This window comes from Miscanthus floridulus, chromosome 6 (genome assembly GCF_019320115.1).
Source record: "Miscanthus floridulus cultivar M001 chromosome 6, ASM1932011v1, whole genome shotgun sequence".
NCBI classification, from domain to species: domain Eukaryota; kingdom Viridiplantae; phylum Streptophyta; class Magnoliopsida; order Poales; family Poaceae; genus Miscanthus; species Miscanthus floridulus.
Window position 1 is genome coordinate 139,976,938 of NC_089585.1, and position 19,138 is coordinate 139,996,075.

Consider the following 19,138-nt stretch of genomic DNA (forward strand, 5'->3'; position numbering starts at 1 on the left):
TTGGTCTCAATAATGGCTTGCTTTGCATGAACAAGAAGAGTTTGATAGTGGATTAGCCTTGATCGAGGATTGAAGAATGAGTCAAGAATGCATAAGTGAACAAATACCAAGCACAGGTTAAATGACAAGGGACACAACTCATATTGGATATAAGTCAGTCTCTATGTTGGTTTGCTTGTATGGATAAAGATTTAGAAAATCACTTTGCATTGAATTGATCAAGCTAGAAGTATAAAGATAAATATTAAAGTGAGTGTTAGGAGTGTCAAGGCAAAATAAAAAGGATATAAGGAATCATGAATTGGCTTGACCATATTGATGTTGATTCATATGTCTCTATGTGAATCAAACTAAAGCTTGATTGATCTCAACATTCATATCTAGAAGATATTCAAGCAAGGATCATAATATTGAAGGAATAGTTTTTCAATGGATGCTTAATATGATGTGACTTGAGTATGGCTCGATAAGGTGCAGATAGCCAGGAAAGAGCTTCAAGGGACTAAGCGAAGGTGAAGGGCAAGCAATGGCTTGAGGACCGAGGTACCACGGCTAAGGTGAAGAATAGAGTACTTGCATTGAGTCAAGGAACTAATCGAGCTATGAGGAGTCATATTATGTTGAGGATCAAATCATTAGTAGAAGTGGCTTGAAGCCATGAGGTGAACTCATATGTATGAAAATGGTTCAAGTCACATGCTCATGGTATGTTTGCTCAAAGAGAGGAGACAAAGTTGATTGCAACCCCTTATGGAGTAATATTGAGAAGAAATGGCATATGAAGACATTGAAGAGTCAAGTAGTTAAAATGGTTATATTCTCTTGATCTTAAGCATAGGTATGTTGTACTATCATGGGGGATGCAATACGAATCATAGACAAGTATCAAGTGCTCAAACAACCACAAGCGTCCTCAGACTCACAGCCAAGACAGTCTACACTTCACTATTTACCCTTACTATCGTGTGGGGTGCGAGCTCCGACTCGCCCGACCCCTTGGGTGCGAGCTCCGACTTGCCTGACCCCTTGGTGCAAGCTCTATCTCGCCCAACCCCTTAGGTGCGGGCTCTGTCGACAAAATATGGTCGACAGTCTACCTAGAGGTGTGTCTAAGGTAGTAGATTATTGGTAGACAGATGCACAAGCTACAAACAAGATGGTGACGCAAGACAGACATGAGGTTTTATCCAGGTTCGGCCACCGTGAAGGCGTAATACCTACGTCCTACGTCTGATTGTATTGATGTATGTCAATGAGAGATGTTTTTTGAGAGGGGTCCCCTGCCCGCCTTATATAGTCTGGGGGACAGGGTTACAGATCTGGAAACTAATCCTAACCAGTTATAATTGCCATAAGTGGCCGGATAAGGATTCCTATACTAACCGACTAGGATCTTGCTTGATCTCCAAGTCTGCCTTGATTCCTTGCGCGGGACTCCAAGCAAATTGGCCGGGCCACACGTCGTCTTCTAGTGGGCCAGACCCCCTGGTCTAGGCCGGCCCAAGCCTAGCCGTAAGGGTATAGGGGTTAATACCCCCACAGCTAGTCCCCGAGCACCATGTATTATGTTGCGACACGCCGTTCGATCTTCTTCGGCTAATGCGATCTGTCTTCATGTCATCTCCAACTGGTTGAAACATTGACCAAGCAAATGTGCCAGTATTCTAGTCAGCACAGAGAGCAGTAGACCATGATTATAGCCGAAGATTCCGGTTGTCCGAAGAATGCATGGTGCTCTAAAGAAAAAAGAAAAAGATTTCTTTCCTGATCAAGTGTGCCCACTTGTATTTCTGAAAAGAAATGTAAGTGACCCTTGTACAATAGTAGTTATGGCCAACAGTCAGAGCATAGGGGTTGATAAAATAAGCTCATTCACCGCAAGGTGAAGTGTGCCCACTTAGTCCCCGAGCCTGGTAGTAGGTGACGCAGGCACGTGGTGCTAGGGTCTAAAAAGAATTTCCAATTAAGTTGAGAATCTAATCGTTGTACAAGCGATACGAGATGCACCGGCAGGTCCATCGTACCGATGTAGTCCCCAAGCTTACTGGAAGGCGAGGTATCAGCCTTGTAGCAAGGTCTAAGTGAGAAAAAAATAAATGCCTCTCAACTATATGTGAGTACAAATCACATGTAGCCGAGGAGACCGGTCTCCAAGCAATGGTCGGAGAGTGGTCGGGGCAGTCCCCGAGCACGAGAGTGGTCGGAACAGTCCCCGAACACGATGGTGCTCTGGATAGTTCCCGAGCACGATGGTGGTCTAGATAGTCCCCGAGCATAAGGATAGTCACGACAGTCCCCGAGCACGAGGGTGGTCGGGACAATCCCCAAGCACAAAAAGTGTGGCAAAAAACCATATGCCACTTGTACTATTATTTTATGTATTTATCTATTTACTTGTTCCGTCATGTCCAATCTGACGCGTCTGGTCAAAAAAGTAGACGGGTATAGCACGTCATACTGTCTTTTTGTCTTGTCAAGCAAACAGTTGCGTGGCACCTGTTAGTAGGTGCGTCAGCGTGGGCCCTCCAACACTAGCAACAAAGAGGCGCATATACTGGCATTGATCTCGAGGCTAAGTAATGCTGCAAACGTGAAAGCAACCGTCTACGGCGCATGTGCACGTCCCCCAAGAATCCCTGGCAGACAAAATGGCATAACTCTTGTGTTAAATACGGTATATGATAGGTCAGTTACTATTTACTGAACCCCATTGCCATTTGCAACCGCAGCTTTCTTCTTCCTCTCACCAACCCTAATACATCCGAAATCACCACCAATCAATCCGCCACCATTTCCCCATTCACCAGCAAGGCCGAAGTCATGGCGAAAAGTGATGCGCAGAAGAAAGCAGGGGTCATGGCGAAGGAGTGGTGGAAATCAAAAAGCAATGAGCAGACCATTGAAGACCTCGTCACCATGGGGGTACTCCACAACAAGGAGCTCGCAGGATGGCGTGCGCCGGAGGGCGAGGGGTACCCCGATCCACAACTAGGTGAGATCGTAGTGTTCGAGGATTTCTTTAAACGAGGATTTGGGGTTTCGGTACATCCGTTTCTTCAGGGGCTATGTCTTTACTATGAGATTGGGATTTGCAATCTGCATCCCAACTCGATCCTCCTTGTCGCCACTTTTATACATCTTTGCGAAGCATATGGTGGCTTCCAGCCCCATTTTGATTTTTTCCACCATCTTTTCTGTCTGCGGAAGAAAGGAAGCGGTGGTTCGAAGATAGCCGGGGGTGTGTACCTCAACCTCCGTGACGGCATGAAAGCCCAGTACCTGCACTACCCATGGAACACGTCGCTCGACGACTGGTACAAGAAATGGTTCTACATCCGCAAAGAGCCGAACATGATCACGCTGTGCGACGTTGGCTACATTCCGGAGAAGAGGACAAGCTGGTCAGAGAAGCCCGAGTACCTAGAATAGATTCCAAAAATATTTGGAATGATCCCGTGGAAAAAACTAGATGGTCTGAGCATGGTCGGGAGCTTCATCAGCTGATGGATCCAGCCCTGCTAGAGGAGGGTGCATCCTGGCTATGAGTATCAAGGGAGCGTGGACCCGACGAGGATGAGGCAGGGGGCGCTTGACAAAATCGAAGTCAAAGCCAGAATTGGCGAGCTATTTAACTTAGCCGATCCAAATTATGCTAGATTGAGCGACATCGAGCACGCTTTCAAGCTTGCCCGACCTCCCCCAAAGGTAACTCGTCTTGCCTTGTACCCGTAGTCTTATATTGTGGTAGGATAAGTGGAAACTTACTATGTTCACTCCCTTTTGTTACTCAGGTTAATGGTCGGGATAGAGTGGCCACAAGGAGCTGATCCCACCACCTAGACCAGTGTCGAGATCGAGGACGAGGACGTCGACTAGGCGGTGCTCGGAGCGGGAGAGGAGGCAGCGGCCAAAGCCACTGGTAAACGGCCGGCTGCCCCCAAACAGTCGAAGAAGAGATCAGTAACCACCCTGCTCATCGGGGGCGCTAAATATCAATGAGCCCGAGGGGGACTCGGAGGAGAACCCTGCCAGCAAGCGTCGGTAGGCGATTTTTGCCTAGCCGGACGATGGCACAGAGGAGGGAGAAGATGCAGACGCCTTTCAACTTGTCCCTCGAAAAAGGAGGAAGCAACTGGAGTCGATGGAGCAAGGAACGCGACCGGCGACGAGAGCGACAACTCAACCGAGCACACCACCGACCACTGCAGCGCGAAGGACAAGCGACAGAGGAGTCGAGGACCAAGGCCCAACAACAGTGCTTGATGTAGATGGAGACCAGGAGTCATCCGCACAGCACGTGGAGCAAGTACGGTCGAAGAGACGTGCCTTCTCCACATCATTCCGCGCTTCCAACATGTAAGTATTTGTAATCTTAATATAGATTAGCAATTTGCATTTAATATGATTGCCTTCTGAACTTATCTTGGATGTACTAGCTTGGCGTCCACCGAAAGTCTGGACCAGCTAGCCGGAAGTGGCATGGCGCCGCCAATAAGTTTAGAGCATACTGTCCAGCAGCCGACCACCGAGGAACCCATAGTAGAAGATTCGTCGGGGCCTCAGCAAGCAAGCAGTCAGACAATAGTCCCTGAGCAGGTGGTCGAGGGACCAGCCGAGCCGGGCAAGAGTGCTCTGAGTGCTAAACCTGCTGAGGGCAACACCTCAGCGTCTAGGGTAACAGAGCAGACCGAGGTGCAGCGGCCGAAGGTGAGAGCACAGACCACATCTACTGACGCTGCAGCTCATGGGAAGGCTGTGATGATCATAGATGCTGCTGACGCTGGGCCAGCACCAGGACCCGAAGAAGAGCCCGAAGAGGATGAGGTGGAGGAGGTCCTAGGCCATCCACAAGACAAGCAACAACATGTGTATGTGTCGCATTGGCGGAACGACCAATGGGTTGTCCATGAGGAAATCCCGGAGGTCAAAGAAACCAAGAAAGTTGAACGGGCGGCGAAACGACTTGTGACGGAGGTGCAGGTAAGCTTTGCTTCACCCCCTGATCTTGCCGTCTAGTCGTAGCTGCCTTACTTAGCTATCTGCACCGAGGACTTAATGAAGACCGCAAGGTACACAAGAAATGCTTCGACCAGATCGAGGGGATCGCTGCAAGCAACAAGGACCTAACAGCGGAGGTGGAACGCTTGTGCCAGCGACTTGAAGCCGCCAATCATGAAAAGACAGTGCAAGAGTCTCAGAACCAGAACCTGGTCATCCAGCTCAGTAATAAAGAGTGGGAAAGAACAAGTAAGTAGCCATTTTAACATACCGACTACTGACAAGTGCTATTGCATTGTTGGTAGTAACAGCTGTAGTGCAGGCTTAGAAGCTAAAGTGATCCATCTCCGAGAGGAGAACAGTCGTGTGGCCAGGGAGTGTGATCGCCTAAACGAGGACAACAGAAAACTGGCACAAGACCAGTCACAGCTTCGGGACCACACGACCAAGATGACAGAGGAGCTAAAAGGTAAGTTGTCCAACCACCTTTGCTCATTTTTGTTGCCTACCGTAGTTTGGCGTAGTATAGCATCTTAACAGCATGTGCGATTTGCAGTTATAAAAATCAATGCAAAGAAGCATCTGGAGGCCGTGATGAAAGACCGGGATGGCTGGAAGGCGCAATGCCAAGAGATCACCAAGGACCGTGACACCTAGAGAAGCCGGTGCCAGGAGGTGGCAAAGGGCATTTTGCCGGTCCTTAACCTCATCGATCCGACGCTAGCAGAAGATGTGCCAAGGATGCCGTAGCTGGGATTGATCGAGAGATACCAAAGGGCATGGGGATGGTTCCAGGAGTTCGTGAAGGAGGCAGGAGAGTATGTAGGCGCACATGTGCTAAGCATGGTACATGCTCACTACCCCTTGATCGATCTCAAGCGCCTGGAGGCTGGATACCCAAAGGAGGTAGATCCAGACAGGAGGTAGATCCAGACAAGGCTGAGGAGCTACGGATGACCCAGCTAGACTTGTCGGCGAAAATAATTGGCGATATTAACCTGTGTGGAGGTGCGACACCATCCGTACAAGGAACGCCGTCAACAAGTTAGCTGGGAGCGCCGTCATTTTCAAGCCAACCGGCAAAGCCTACGGTCTCGACCAGCTAGACATCGGCGGGGCCATCTTCTTTAGCTCGATCAATGCCAGAGTCCCCGAGACCCTTGCACGATGTCAGGCCCAGCGAGCAGCAGGTGCTGCGTGCCCCGACCAGCCAATAGTATAGGCTATAGCTGTAGAAGAAGATGTAGTTGTGTTATTGTAAACTTGGACCTTTTCAGGCAAGCTTGTAATAATGTAACTATATATCAACATAAGCTTGTTTGTTTTGTAGAAAACGTGTTTAAGCTCGGGTATCGTGTTGATGTAACTAAGTTAGAACATGTTGGCGTTCTGTTTAGTTATACTAGTTTAGTCGACACATCATCCTGAAAGGTTTGTATGGCCCTGGTTTGTCTTATGGTCGGAGTGTAAGGTGCGTAGCTTGTGCACACGTAGAAACACACAAGTCAAACTAGAGAGCACCTGTCGATCACCCGTAGCGTAGAGAGCGGATCCCATGCACGTGTTGGGAGGAACCGAAGACAGGGCCTGCTCCGAGAACCCAAGAAGGAATGGTGGTCGGTTTTAACTGGTTGAGTTAGAATAACAATAGACTTCGAAGTGACACATTAGAGTGGTTGGAGAAATCATAATAGCTTTATTGAAATAAATCGAAAGTATAAGAGGGGTACATATCTTAGTAGTTAAGCATAGAAACGCCTAAGCTTGTCGATGTGCCAGGAATTGGGTACGTCTGTTCTGTCTAGGCGAGCTAACCTGTAAGATGTAGGGCGTGTAACCTCCTTGATCATGAAGGGCCCTTCCCATGGGGTTGCGAGTTTGTGGACACCAGCCTGATTCGTCTTCCACTTCAGGACCAGGTCCCCAACCATGAAGAACCGCTCCTTGACGTTCTTGTTGTAGTACCTGCTCAACACAGCAAGGTATTTGGCTGTACGTACGCAAGAATCGAGCCGCTTTTCTTCTACACGATTCACTTCTAGCTCCCGTACTTCATTGGCCTTGTCTTCGTCGAAGTTCTCTACCCATGCTGATTTGAAGGCTATATCTACTGGGAGCACTGCCTTGGCGCCATAAACCATAAAGTATGGTGATACGCTGGTATTGCGACTAGGCTGGGTTCTGAGACCCCAGACCATGGCTGCTAACTCTTTGAGCCATCTTCTAGGAGCTTTGTCATTCTCTCTATACATCCTCTTCTTAAGTGCATCCAAGATCATACCATTTGCCCGCTCGACATGTCCATTAGCCCTAGGGTGTGCCACCGAGACGTATTTTACTATTATGCTCCTTTCATCGCAGAAGTCCCAAAAAATGTTCCCAGTGAACTAAGTACCCAGATCAGTGATGATGCTGTTGGGTATGCCGAAATGGTGGATGACCTGGTCGAGGAACGCGATAGCCTTTTCTGAAGATGCCTTGACCAGGGGCATGTACTCTATCCAGTTGGAGAATTAGTGGATCAGCACAAAGACGCATGTAAATTTTCTAGGAGCCGGTTTGAAAGGCCCGATCATATCCAGTCCCCAGCACGCGAAGGGCCAAGAGGCTGGTATAGTCTGAATCTTGTGTGCTGGTACGTGGATTCTCTTGACAAAAAATTGACAACCTTCACAATGATGGACTAGCTTCTCTGTATCGGCTACGGCTGACGGCCAATAGAACCCTGCTCAGAAAGCCTTGCCAACCAGCGTTCTCGAAGCCGCGTGGTTGCCATAGGAGCCAGAGTGGATTTTGTCTAGGAGATGTTCACCATCCGCCTGGTTTATACACTTCATCAAGATTTCCTCCTTCGTGTTCTTATGCCATAATTTGCCATCAACGAGCAGATACTGCTTACTGCAACGCATCAGGCGTTCGTTTTCTGTCTGATCAGTGTAACCACTGCCATCTGTTAGGTATTTGATGAAAGGTACTCTCCAGTTGGGCTCCTTAGTGGTCGGAGGTGGTTTGGTGGTGTTTGACGCCGGAACCGTAGCCACCAATAGCTGGTCTGGAGGCTTGTCGACCGATCCTCTTCTTTGATGGAGGGCGTGAGTAGGTCTTGAACAAATACGCCATGTGGTACTTTGGCTCAGGATGATCCTAACTTTGACAGCGCATTTGCTGCTTGGTTTTTGTCCCAGACCACATGTGTGTACTCGATGCCATAGAACTTGCCTTCTAGCTTTCTGATCGCTTTGCAGTATGTGTCCATCTTTTCGCTGGTCGTATCCCCGTCCTTGTTGAGTTGGTTGATGACCAGAGCCGAGTCTCCGTAGACATAGAGACATTTGACACCGAGCTCGACCGTGATGCGCAGACCATGTAGGCATGCTTCATACTCGGCGACATTATTAGACGTCGGGAAATAAATCCTAAGGACATATCGGAGCTGCTCCTTGGATGGTGATACAAAAAGGACTCCTGCTCCTGCGCCATCGATGTTGAGAGAGCCGTCAAAGTACATCTTCCAATACTCGGTGGGCCCCTAAGAGGCAGGTGTGCTTAAGTCTGTCCACTCGACGATGAAATCGACAAGTGCCTAAGACTTGATTGTAGTACGGCTTGCAAATTCCAAGGAGAAAGGGCATAGCTCCATTGCCCATTTGACGATGCGCCTATTTGCATCCTTGTTGCGAATGATGTCTCCCAAAGGGTACTCAGTCATGACCACCACACGATATTCGTCGAAGTAGTGTTTCAACTTTTGGGATGTGATTAGTACGGCGTAGATCCATTTCTGAATCTATGGGTACCTGGTCTTGGATTCATTGAGCACCTCACTGACGAAATAAATTGGCCGCTGTACCTTGTAGACATGGTTGGGCTCGTCGCGCTCGACCACCATGGCAGTGGAGACCACTCGATTAGTTGCCGCAATGTAAAGCAAGAGGGTTTCGTCTTCTCTGGGAGCAGTGAGGACCGGAGGTGATGTAAGGAATTATTTCAGCTGTGTAAAGGTAGCGTTTGCTTCCTCCGACCACTCAAACTTCTTGGATGCTTTGAGTAGCTTGAAAAACAGTAGTCCTTTTTGCCTAATCTTGATATAAAACGACTGAGGGCAGCCATGCATCCGGTAAGCTTCTGAACATCCTTCACCTTTTTGGGCGGCTTCATGTCCAAAACAGCTTTTACCTTCTTTGGGTTAGGGCGTATGCCATCATGACTGACGACGTTGCCGAGCAATATACCAGATGGAACACCGAAGATGCACTTCTTTGGGTTTAATTTCCATTGGAATGTGTTAAGGGCTATAAAGGTACGTTCTAGGTTGTCAACAAGGGTGTATGCTTCCTTGGTTTTAACAACTACATCGTCAACATAAGCCTCAACGAGGTCGTCTTTTATCTCGTCTTTGAGGCAGGCCTATATGGCGCATTGGTAGGTAGCCCCGGCGTTCTTGAGCCCGAACGACATGGTCATGTAGTAGTAGGCGCCGAAGGGCATGATGAAGGATGTCTTGATCTAGTCGTCCTTTTTGAGAGTGATCTAGTGATAACCAGAGTAGCAATCGAGAAAGGAAAGCAACTCGCAACCAACAGTTAAATCTACGGCCTCGTCTATGTGAGGTAAGCCGAAGGGGTCTTTAGGGCAGTGTTTGTTGAGATTAGTGTAATCAACGCACATTCTCCATTCATTATTCTTTTTGCGTACAAGAACTGGGTTGGCTAACCACTCTAGATGATATACTTCTTTGATAAACCCGGCTGCTAAAAGCCGTGTAACTTCTACCCTAATAGCCTCCTTTTTGTCACGAGCGAACCATCGTAGCTTCTGCTTGATGGGTTTGGCCTTGCCGTCGACATTTAAGGAGTGCTCGATCAAGTTACGAGGTACACCGAGCATGTCAGTGGGTTTCCATGCGAACACACTTACGTTGCTTCTCAAGAACCTAACGAGCGCGTCTTCCTATTTAGGATCTAGGTTGGCCCCGATAAGGGCCATTTTGCTGGGATCGCCATCGACCAGCTAGATCGCTTTGTGCTCTTTAGACTTGATGTTCTTGCATGAGGCCTCGAGCTCTGGGATCTCCAGGTGATCGGCTAGGGTCTTCTTGGCGTCGAGCGTGGTCTCGGCCATGCAAATAGAGAGGTCGTGAGTCTCTACTATTTTGAAGCTGTCATCCTCACAGGTGTAAGCTGCGTATACGTTGCCCCTAAGAGTTAGAACCCCCTTCTCGGTAGGCATCTTGAGCACCAAATACCTATAGTGAGGTATGGCCATGAACTTGATGAGCGCTGGTCGGTCAAGGATAGCATGGTAGGTGCCTTCGAAGTCGGCGACCATGAAGTTGACATAGTCGGTGCGGAAGTGGTCTGGGGTACCAAATTGCACAGGTAGCGTGATCTGCCCGAGAGGTGTGGAGCTCTATCCGGGGAGAACAGCCCAGAACTGTGCCTCGTATGGCTTGAGATCAGCCTAGGTTATCTTCAGGACTGACAAACTATTCTTGAACAGTATATTGATGGAACTGTCGCCGTCAATCAGCACTCTATCGAACTGAACCTTGTTGATACAAGGATCGAGAACCAGAGGAAAATGCCCTGGCTCAGGTATTGCAGCCCATTGGTCCTTTCTACTAAAGGAGATCTTGTGGTGAGACCAAGGAGGGAGCCGCGGGTCGGCAATGAGGTTGTCGGTATTGGCCACGTTCAAACAAGCGTGGGTGAGCAGCTTGCGTTCTCATTTGGTCTCGATGGACACTCTGCCCCCAATGATGGTGTGGACGCGGTCAGTTGGCTTGATGTACTTGTGATGGGGATCTGCGTCTTCATCATCGTTGTCCTCGTTACGCTGCTCCCCTGCGTTGTTAGGCTTGTCGGATGTATCCGGAGCCTGTTGGCGCGTGTAGATAGATTTGAGAACACGGCAATTCTCCATGGTATGGTTTGACTTGGAATGAAGCTGGTAGGGTCCTTTCAATGCTTTGGCATAGTCTTCTTCGTAGTTGCGACGTCCGCCACCTTTTTTAACGGTGTTGACTTCGCCGTCATCTTCCCGAGCATGCTTGCCCCTGTAATCGTCATGACGATTATGCCGCTGATTACGCTGGCCACGGTGGTCGCAGGAAACACTGCGCTGGTTACGGTGATCAAAATTGTCGTTCCGACCATGGTTGCCGCGGTAGTCGTCGCGGTGTGGGGGGTGGTCGGAGCATGGAACCCTTGCTGCTTCTTCGATGATTATCTTTTTAGCATCATCGGCATTCGCATATTTTTTGGCAGTGGCTAGGAGCGCTGTGACCGATTCAGGTCTTTTGCGGAGGAGCTTGTCCCTTAGGGCATCATGGAAGCAGAGACCAGTGATGAAAGCTTCGATTTCCTCATTGTCGGAGATTGACGGGGCCTTGATGTACATCTCCGAGAAGCATCGGACGTACTTGCGCAGTGGCTCATCTTTGCGATCTTGAATTCGCTGCAGATCATATTTGTTGCTGGGTTGTTCGCAAGTAGCAATGAAGTTGTCGATGAATGCTTGCTTGAGCTCTTGCCAAGAATCAAAGTAGTTCGCCGGCAAGCTGACCAGCCATTGGTGGCCTGCATGGCTGATGGCGACTGGGAAGTAATTAGACATGACATGCTCGTCAGCCATGGCTGATCTGCACGTGGTTTCGTAGAGCATGACCCATAACTCGGGGTTCTCCTTGCCATCGTACTTCTAGAGTTTTTCGAGGTTGAAGTTTTTGGGCCATATGACTTGGCGAAGGTGAGGGGTAAACTGCTTCAAACCCAGAGGGCCGTGGGTGGTATCATATTCCATACGGCAATAGCTTTCGTGGGATGCATGATCGTTGGCTCTTTGGTTAATGCGATCACGCAGATCGCGTTCTCTGAGGTAATGGCAGAGATCGTTATTGCCATCACGGTGATCCCGATTGCCCCCCTAGTTGACCCCGCGACCACGATTATCACAGCAATTGTCGCGGTTGTCTCGGCGGTTGTCGTCCCGATAGTCGTGGCGGTTGTCGTCCCGACCACCATCATGACCATCGTTTCTGCCTTGACGGTTGTCTGATGGGTCATTGTTGCGCGAGCCATGTTGGTTGGGTGGCTATGAGCGGCTTGAGTACTGGTGGCTGCGGCTTGATTCGACTAAGACGGACGGAGCCTAGGCTTGGTTTGCAATCTCTGCGGTCTAGGCTATAGCAGCCGTCAGGTAAGCTTGTACATCATCACGAACTGCCTGGATTTCTAGGGTATTGGGTAGTCGTTGCATTGTCACCATAGCAACAGCTATGCTGGCGCTTAGAGTCCTAAAGACCTGCTTATCCCCTACCCTATCAAAGGCATTGTTGAGATCGTGTGGCTAGACCCTTATGCGTCGTGCCTCCTCTTCTGCCTCGGCTTCGGCTTATCGGCGATTAAACCAGTCAATATTGCGTGCTTCGTGTGCTAGCCTTTCTTGTTCTGTTTCGCCAACTGCTGGTGGCTCGTCATTACTGACGACATTGATCAAGTCTCCTCGCCTTGGTGGGAAAGATGGGAATCGTGGGAAACCTGGGGAGTGGTCTGGGATATCCAGATCATATTCAACTTCTTCATTGTCACGACGCTAGAGCTTAGTGTGGACGGAGCCAATAGATGCGATGCTAGACGGGGAGCTTGAACCGCCCTCTTGAACTGTGTGGACCGACCCTTCTTGATACTCCTCGATCCGAACCATGTTGACGAAGTTGCGTGGCTTTGGCTGAGGTCGATGTATAGAACATAGATCCGAGCAGCGTTGTATATTGTGCACATAGTTGGAAGCAGTGTTCCGCAGGCCGTAGGGCCAAGCCTGGTAGTTCTCCATCGGGGCTTCGCACTCAGTGAGCCGGAGACACGTCGCGAGGGCTGGTCAGCGACGAACGGAGCGCCCTTCAGGAGTAGACGTGACCACGAGATCCGTACCGAGTCGTGCAGGACGACTGGCCCGAGCTGGTCGGGTAGATCTATTGTGGGTAGTGGTTACCTGCTCGGTAGGTTGATTTTAAATCGAATCTACCAAAGCTAGGGTTTTAGCAAGCTTGGTGCTGACCCGATCGATGGAGTCGAGTAGGTCGGTGTTGTCGATCTGCCTCCCTTTGTAGCAAGGAAGCGGACGACGGGTTGTCGGCGTGGCTGAAGATGATGCTGGTGTGGCCGGAGCCAGATCCAACGTGGTCGGAGTCGTAGCTGATGCTGGTGAAGCAGTGGTCGACGCAGATTGGATCTGCGCCTCCTCCGTGGTCATGGCGATGAAGTTGTCGAAGCCAGTGGTCCAGGTGATCTGGTCGATGGTGAATGTGAGCCTGTTCGGCGTAGCCATGGAACCAGGGATGATGACCATCTTGTTCGTCTGGAGAGCAGTACGCACACCCCCTACCTGGTGCGCCACTGTCGACAAAATATGGTCGGCAGTTTACCTAGGGGTATGCCCAAAGTAGTAGATTATTAGCAGACAGATGCGCAAGCTATAAACAAGATGGTGATGTAAGACAGACACGAGGTTTTATCTAGGTTTGGCCGCCGTGAAGGCATAATACCTACGTCCTGCGTCTGATTGTATTGCTGTATGTTAATGAGAGATGTTTTTTGAGAGGGGTCCCCTGCCCGCCTTATATAGTCTGGGGGGCAGGGTTACAGATCTGGAAACTAATCCTAACCAGTTACAATTGCCATAAGTGGCCGGATAAGGATTCCTATTCTAACCGACCAGGATCTTGCTTGATCTCCAAGTCTGCCTTGATTCCTTACGCGGGACTCCGAGCAAATTGGCCGGGCCGCGCGTCGTCTTCTAGTGGGCCAGACCCCCTGGTCCGGGCTGGCCCAAGCCTAGCCGTAAGGGTATAGGGGTTAATACCCCCACAGGCTCCGTCTCGCCTAACCCCAAGGTCGTGGGCTCTGGCTCGCCCGACCCTTTGGTCGTGGGCTCCGTCTCGCCTGACCCCATGGTCGTGTGCTCCAGCTCGCCCGATCCTTTGGTCGCAGCCTCGTCTCGCCCGACCTCTTAGGTGCAGTGTCCATTGTGGGCTGGGGGTATATACACCTTTCCCTTTCCTCTCCAACGGCTAGTTTCTGAACTGCAATGGCTAGTTTGTTTGGGGTCGGTATAAATACCCATTCAACACCTCCTGGTGAAGGGGTTGATGCTCAGATCACTCCCAACCCTTCTCCATCCAGTTGTGAGCTCTCTCTAACCCCTCTCTTTGTGAGAGTGAGTGATTGATTAAGTGTTAGAGAGCAATTAAGAGCAAGCTAATCCTTGAGCACTTGTTAGGCAGCGTCAAGCATTCGTTGCGCATTTGTTACCCTTGGAGGTGAAGCCTCCTAGATGGTTAGGCGTCGCCCGACGAGCTCCCGTGCTTGTGGTGAGCCACGGGAAAGTTTGTATTACCTCCATTGATCTAGTGGAAACCCCTCATCTCAAGAGTTCACTCTCTTGACTTGAGAACGAGGATAAGGGTTGCAAAGCCTAAGCCTTAGTGGCTTCCTCAACAATGTGGACATAGGAAAGCCTTGGTGGCAAGCTTAACCATAGGATAAATCTTGTGTCTTATCTCCTTTATGTTTTGAATTGCATTATCCGTGTTCCACTCGATCTACTTGGTTGTGCGTGCTTATGAGTGCAGGTACTTAGTGGACTTGCCACTAGATATCTCCATGCACATCTCCGAGTTTGAGTTCTAGGCGTAGCTGCTGTTAAAGCTCTCTGCGTAGGTGCGGCAGTGCTGCAGTGCGGCAGTGCCGCGCGACGAAGCAGCAGTGCCACGCACTCTACTAATCCGCTGCAAGTTTTATTTGTTGTTAATTTTCAGTAGCGCCTATTCACCCCTCTCTAGGCGACATCAAGGTCCTTTCAGTTGTATCACAGGGTAGAGATGTAAGACAGAGCGTAGAGGGAAGTAGACCAGTTGCCTACTGGGCTCGATTGCTGCGTAGGCCCGAGAATGGGGACGTTTGGAGGCACACGTTCGGACAAACGCCCTAATCGTAGCGTTACCGTTAGGACGAGGACCACGCAACACACCAACATATATCATGCTGTCATCAGCAGAAACTACCATTTTATTTTATTTAAACAGCATCATGACCCTACTGACATAGGAGTAGTTTGCATGTTCTCACACAACGACGACACAAACAATCCCACACAAACCCATCACCGGATTACTGCTCCAGCAGCAGCGTCGCCATGGCCCATGGCCACTGATTTGACCTTGTCTTTCTTTGCAGAGAATTGGGCTTTGAGATGCTCCATGCTCGGTAGGCACTGCCTCACAGCTTCGTTGGACGTGTACTCCTCCGCCCAGCGGCGGAGACCAGGGAAGTCGTCTCCCCCCACCAAGCTCACGCCGGTCATCTCCTCAAACACAGCCGTCCAACGAGAAAGTGCACTGAGTGCTATGTCCAGGTAGCCGACGGAGTCGCCTCCAAAGAACCTCTTGCCGTCAAGCTGCGCCTCTAGGAGGGCCAGATTCTCCTTCGTCTCCCTGAGGAACCCCTCCCGCAGCTCGCCCTCCGTCAAGAACGACAGAACTAACGGCCTCCGGCACTGCTCAACAAGCAGGCACATATATATATGATATGTTCAGTAATTCAGAAAACGCATGTCATGCATGCATGTTGCAGGACGACGAGATGCAGTAACGATGAAGCATGCATGTACCTTGGTATCCATGAGTTGAGCCCAGAAACGAGCGGCAGCACGGTCGGCGGGGTCGCTGGGGAGGAGGGGCGGCCCGTCGAAGGCCTCGTCGACGTACTCCACGATGACGAGGGACTCGCAGACGGCGTGGTCGCCGTGCACGAGCACGGGCACCTTCTTGTGGATGGGGTTGTGCTGCAGCAGCAGCTCGCTCTTGTTTTCCATGTCTTCTTGGATGAGCTCGTAAGGAACTCCCTTGAGGCGCAGGGCGGCCTCAGCGCGGTGCACGAATGGGCTGTCGAAGAACGAGCCGATGAGCTTAACCGGTGGAGACATCTTAATTTGCTTGAGGTTGTGTGTGCTTGATGAAACACTGTCCCTATATATATATGGATGACGACGAAGAGTTGTCAGCATATATTGTCGAATCTTTTGTGCTTCTTCTCCAAGAACGACTGAACTCAGATGTCTCCTTCAGTCATCAGTTTGTGCTTCTTCTCCAAGAACGACTGAATACAGACTTTCTTTTTCACAAAAAAAGGATTACGTCCCAAGGCAAAATCATACGTCTTAGGTTGATTCAGTCAAACATTTGGGTTGATTCTTCTATAGATGATTTCCCGGTTATTAATTTTCAGAGTCAGACAACGCAAGGGGTCAAAGTATTGTTTGGGTAGCTGTTCTCTAGAACTGCAGACTGTACAGTTATGTATCTGTTCTAGAGCTGTAGACCGTTCAATGTTGTTTGGCTAGATGTTTAGAGGACCTTAGTGTGATTTCTAAAACATGATTCATGTTGTATTTCATGCCATGTTCCGTACTGAACCGTACAAGACCCAACTTGCATGAAGCTTAATGTCACTAAAGGACTGTACATCTTAGTCCTAATAATATCATTCCAAGTTCTTGTGTCGCAGGTATGAGCGTGTCCTCAAAATAATGATTTTGAGTGTTCTGAAGAAGACGCAGAGGCCAGTGTAGTTTCGGTTCACAATTCTTTATTTATCTCCACAGCTCAAAGTACATGAACTGTCTTTGAGTTAGTTAATTAATTAATCAATTAACAAATGTTAGATAATATCTATTGTCTACCCATCCTGCTGCTAGGATGTCATACTGCACATGGCTCAGGAATATGGATTTGAGTTTTTTTAATAAAGAAAATTTTGATTATATTTTCAAGCATATTACATCGAGTTGATACAAAGGCTTAAAAATTAATTCTTCCGACTTCTGCCTGACAAGAAGCACAAAAGCATCATAAGAGGGAACCACGCACACTCGAGTGACTATCGATCCGAAGACTAAAACGTCACCCGTGTGCCTAGGAGAAAAAAACCTTGGTCACATGTGCCAAGCGCTGCGAAGCCACCGCAACCAAATCCTATTTATTAGGCTTCTAAAGGATAGCCCACGTACGGAACCAATGAATAACGAAGAAGATACAAAGAAGATGAATATTTTTTATTTTAAAAAAATATATCATTTCTACGTAACCAAATCAACCAAACAGGTGGTGACAGCTCCTAGTAGAACTAAAGGATTCAAATCTTTACTAATCCCTTCTATCCAATTGCCAAACATATTTAACACGTTACAAGGTTTAGCTACACCTAACACCTAAGAACACTTGAATTATTGACTAAATTGCCCAGGCGAATCGGCAATCAAAAGGAACAAGTGTCTAATTATCTCTTCTGTGTGATAAAATCAACATGTTTTTTTTTTTACCTTGCGAGTTACTTTTCATTAAATTATTTTTTGTAAGTACTACTCCTCTACGTAGATACCATAAAAAATATTGACCTTCAAAGGTGCTTTTATTTGCCAGAAGTGTTGATTTAAATTCAGAGACGGACAAGTCATCCGCCTCTGACCAAAGGTTACTGTAAATCATCATTAAGGAGTCCTTCTCAGGGCTCAAACCTGCGACCTATTACTCAGCAATAACAACTCCATACCACTGCATCACATACTTGTGAGTATGTATATAAGATTATGTTAACTTAAAACAAATATTTGAGACACTAAAAAAATTCAAATAAAAAACTTATTACTGACGTGGTTTTTAAAATTAACGCATTCCAGGTTTCTGACGTGGAGGTTAAAATTAGACAAAAACCATGTACTGACGTGGTTTTTAAAACAGCATCATGGCCCTCCTTACGTGGCAGTACACTACCATTATATCTTATTTTTAATTTAAACAGCATCATGACCCTAATGACGTGGTAGGAGTTTACATGTTCTCACACAGTAAGTCAATGACACAACAATCCCCAGACCCCACACGAACGCCATCGCCGGATTACTGCTGCTGCTGCATCGCCGTGGCCACTGCTTTGACCTTGTCTTTCTTTGCAGTTGCAGAGAAGTGGCCTTTGAGATGCTCTATGCTCGGTAGGCACTGCATCACAGCTTCGTTGGAAGTGTACTCCTTCGCCCAGCGACGCAGAGCAGGAAAGTCGTCGTCTGCCAGCAAGCTCACGCCGGTCATCTCCTCGAACACAGCCATCCAATGAGACATTCCACTGAGTGCTATGTCCAGGTAGCCGACCGAGTCGCCTCCAAAGAATCTCTTGCCGTCAAGCTGCGCCTCCAGGAGGGCCAGGTTCTCCTTCGTCTCCTTGAGGAACCCCTCCTGCTGCTCGCCCTCCGTCAAGAACGACAGAACTAGTGGCGTCCGGCACTGCTCAAGTTCAGTAAAAAATAGTCTTCTGTCAGATCAGAAAACGCATGCATATGTTGCAGCCTTGCAGGACGATGAAGCAACAAGCCAACAAATACCTTGGTATCCATGAAATGTGCCCAGAAGCGTGCCATGGCGCGGTCGTAGGGGTCGGCCGGCAGCAGCGGCGGCCCGTCGAAGGCCTCGTCGACGTACTCCACGATGACGAGGGACTCGCAGACGGCGCGGTCGCCGTGCAGGAGCACGGGCACCTTCTTGTGGATGGGGTTGTTCGCCAGCATTAGCTCGCTCTTGTTCTCCAGGTCTTCTTGGATGAACTCGTAGGGCACGCCCTTGAGGCGCAGGGCGGCTGCAGCGCGGTGCACGAACGGGCTGGCGAAATGGCCGATGAGTTTAACAGGTGGAGACGACGACATCTTTGCTTTGCTTTCTAGTTCTAGCTAGTTATGTACTTATGTTTTAGCTTGGCCATACAATGTCTCTATATATGGACGACAAATAAGAGATCGATGTCAGCATATACTGTCGAATCTTTTGCTTCTTCTCCTCCAAGAATGACTTGTGTTGTCAGTGAGTGTGTATGCCTTTCTTCTCAGTCATTAGTTGTGTTTATCTGCCTGAGATCAGCAGCAGGTAGCTTAGGTTGCTTCGGGACGAAGTTAAGAACTCTTTTTTAAGAAAAAATAGGATTATATATGTCATCATACGTTTTAGTTTGATTCAGTCCAACATTTGGTTTTGACCAACTGGCACATAGTATTGACACTCTTATCCTTTATCAGTGTACAATAAGCCGCTCTCTTG

General features: G+C 48.8%; 2 protein-coding genes across 2 annotated transcripts; both read right to left on the reverse strand.

Moving 5' to 3' along the window:
* Window positions 1–15,043: 15,043 nt before the first annotated feature.
* LOC136459897 (probable glutathione S-transferase) lies at window positions 15,044–15,990 on the reverse strand. Its single transcript, XM_066459750.1, has 2 exons — window positions 15,667–15,990; window positions 15,044–15,552 (listed from the first exon to the last, which is right to left on the reverse strand). Exons 1-2 carry the CDS (start codon window positions 15,979–15,981, stop codon window positions 15,160–15,162), a joined length of 708 nt encoding a protein of 235 aa, XP_066315847.1. The 5' UTR covers window positions 15,982–15,990; the 3' UTR covers window positions 15,044–15,159.
* A 1,704-nt stretch (window positions 15,991–17,694) lies between these two features.
* On the reverse strand, window positions 17,695–18,899 carry LOC136459898 (probable glutathione S-transferase). Its single transcript, XM_066459751.1, has 2 exons — window positions 18,433–18,899; window positions 17,695–18,334 (listed from the first exon to the last, which is right to left on the reverse strand). The coding sequence occupies exons 1-2, from the start codon at window positions 18,748–18,750 to the stop codon at window positions 17,954–17,956; spliced, it is 699 nt and encodes a 232-aa protein (XP_066315848.1). The 5' UTR covers window positions 18,751–18,899; the 3' UTR covers window positions 17,695–17,953.
* Window positions 18,900–19,138: the final 239 nt, after the last annotated feature.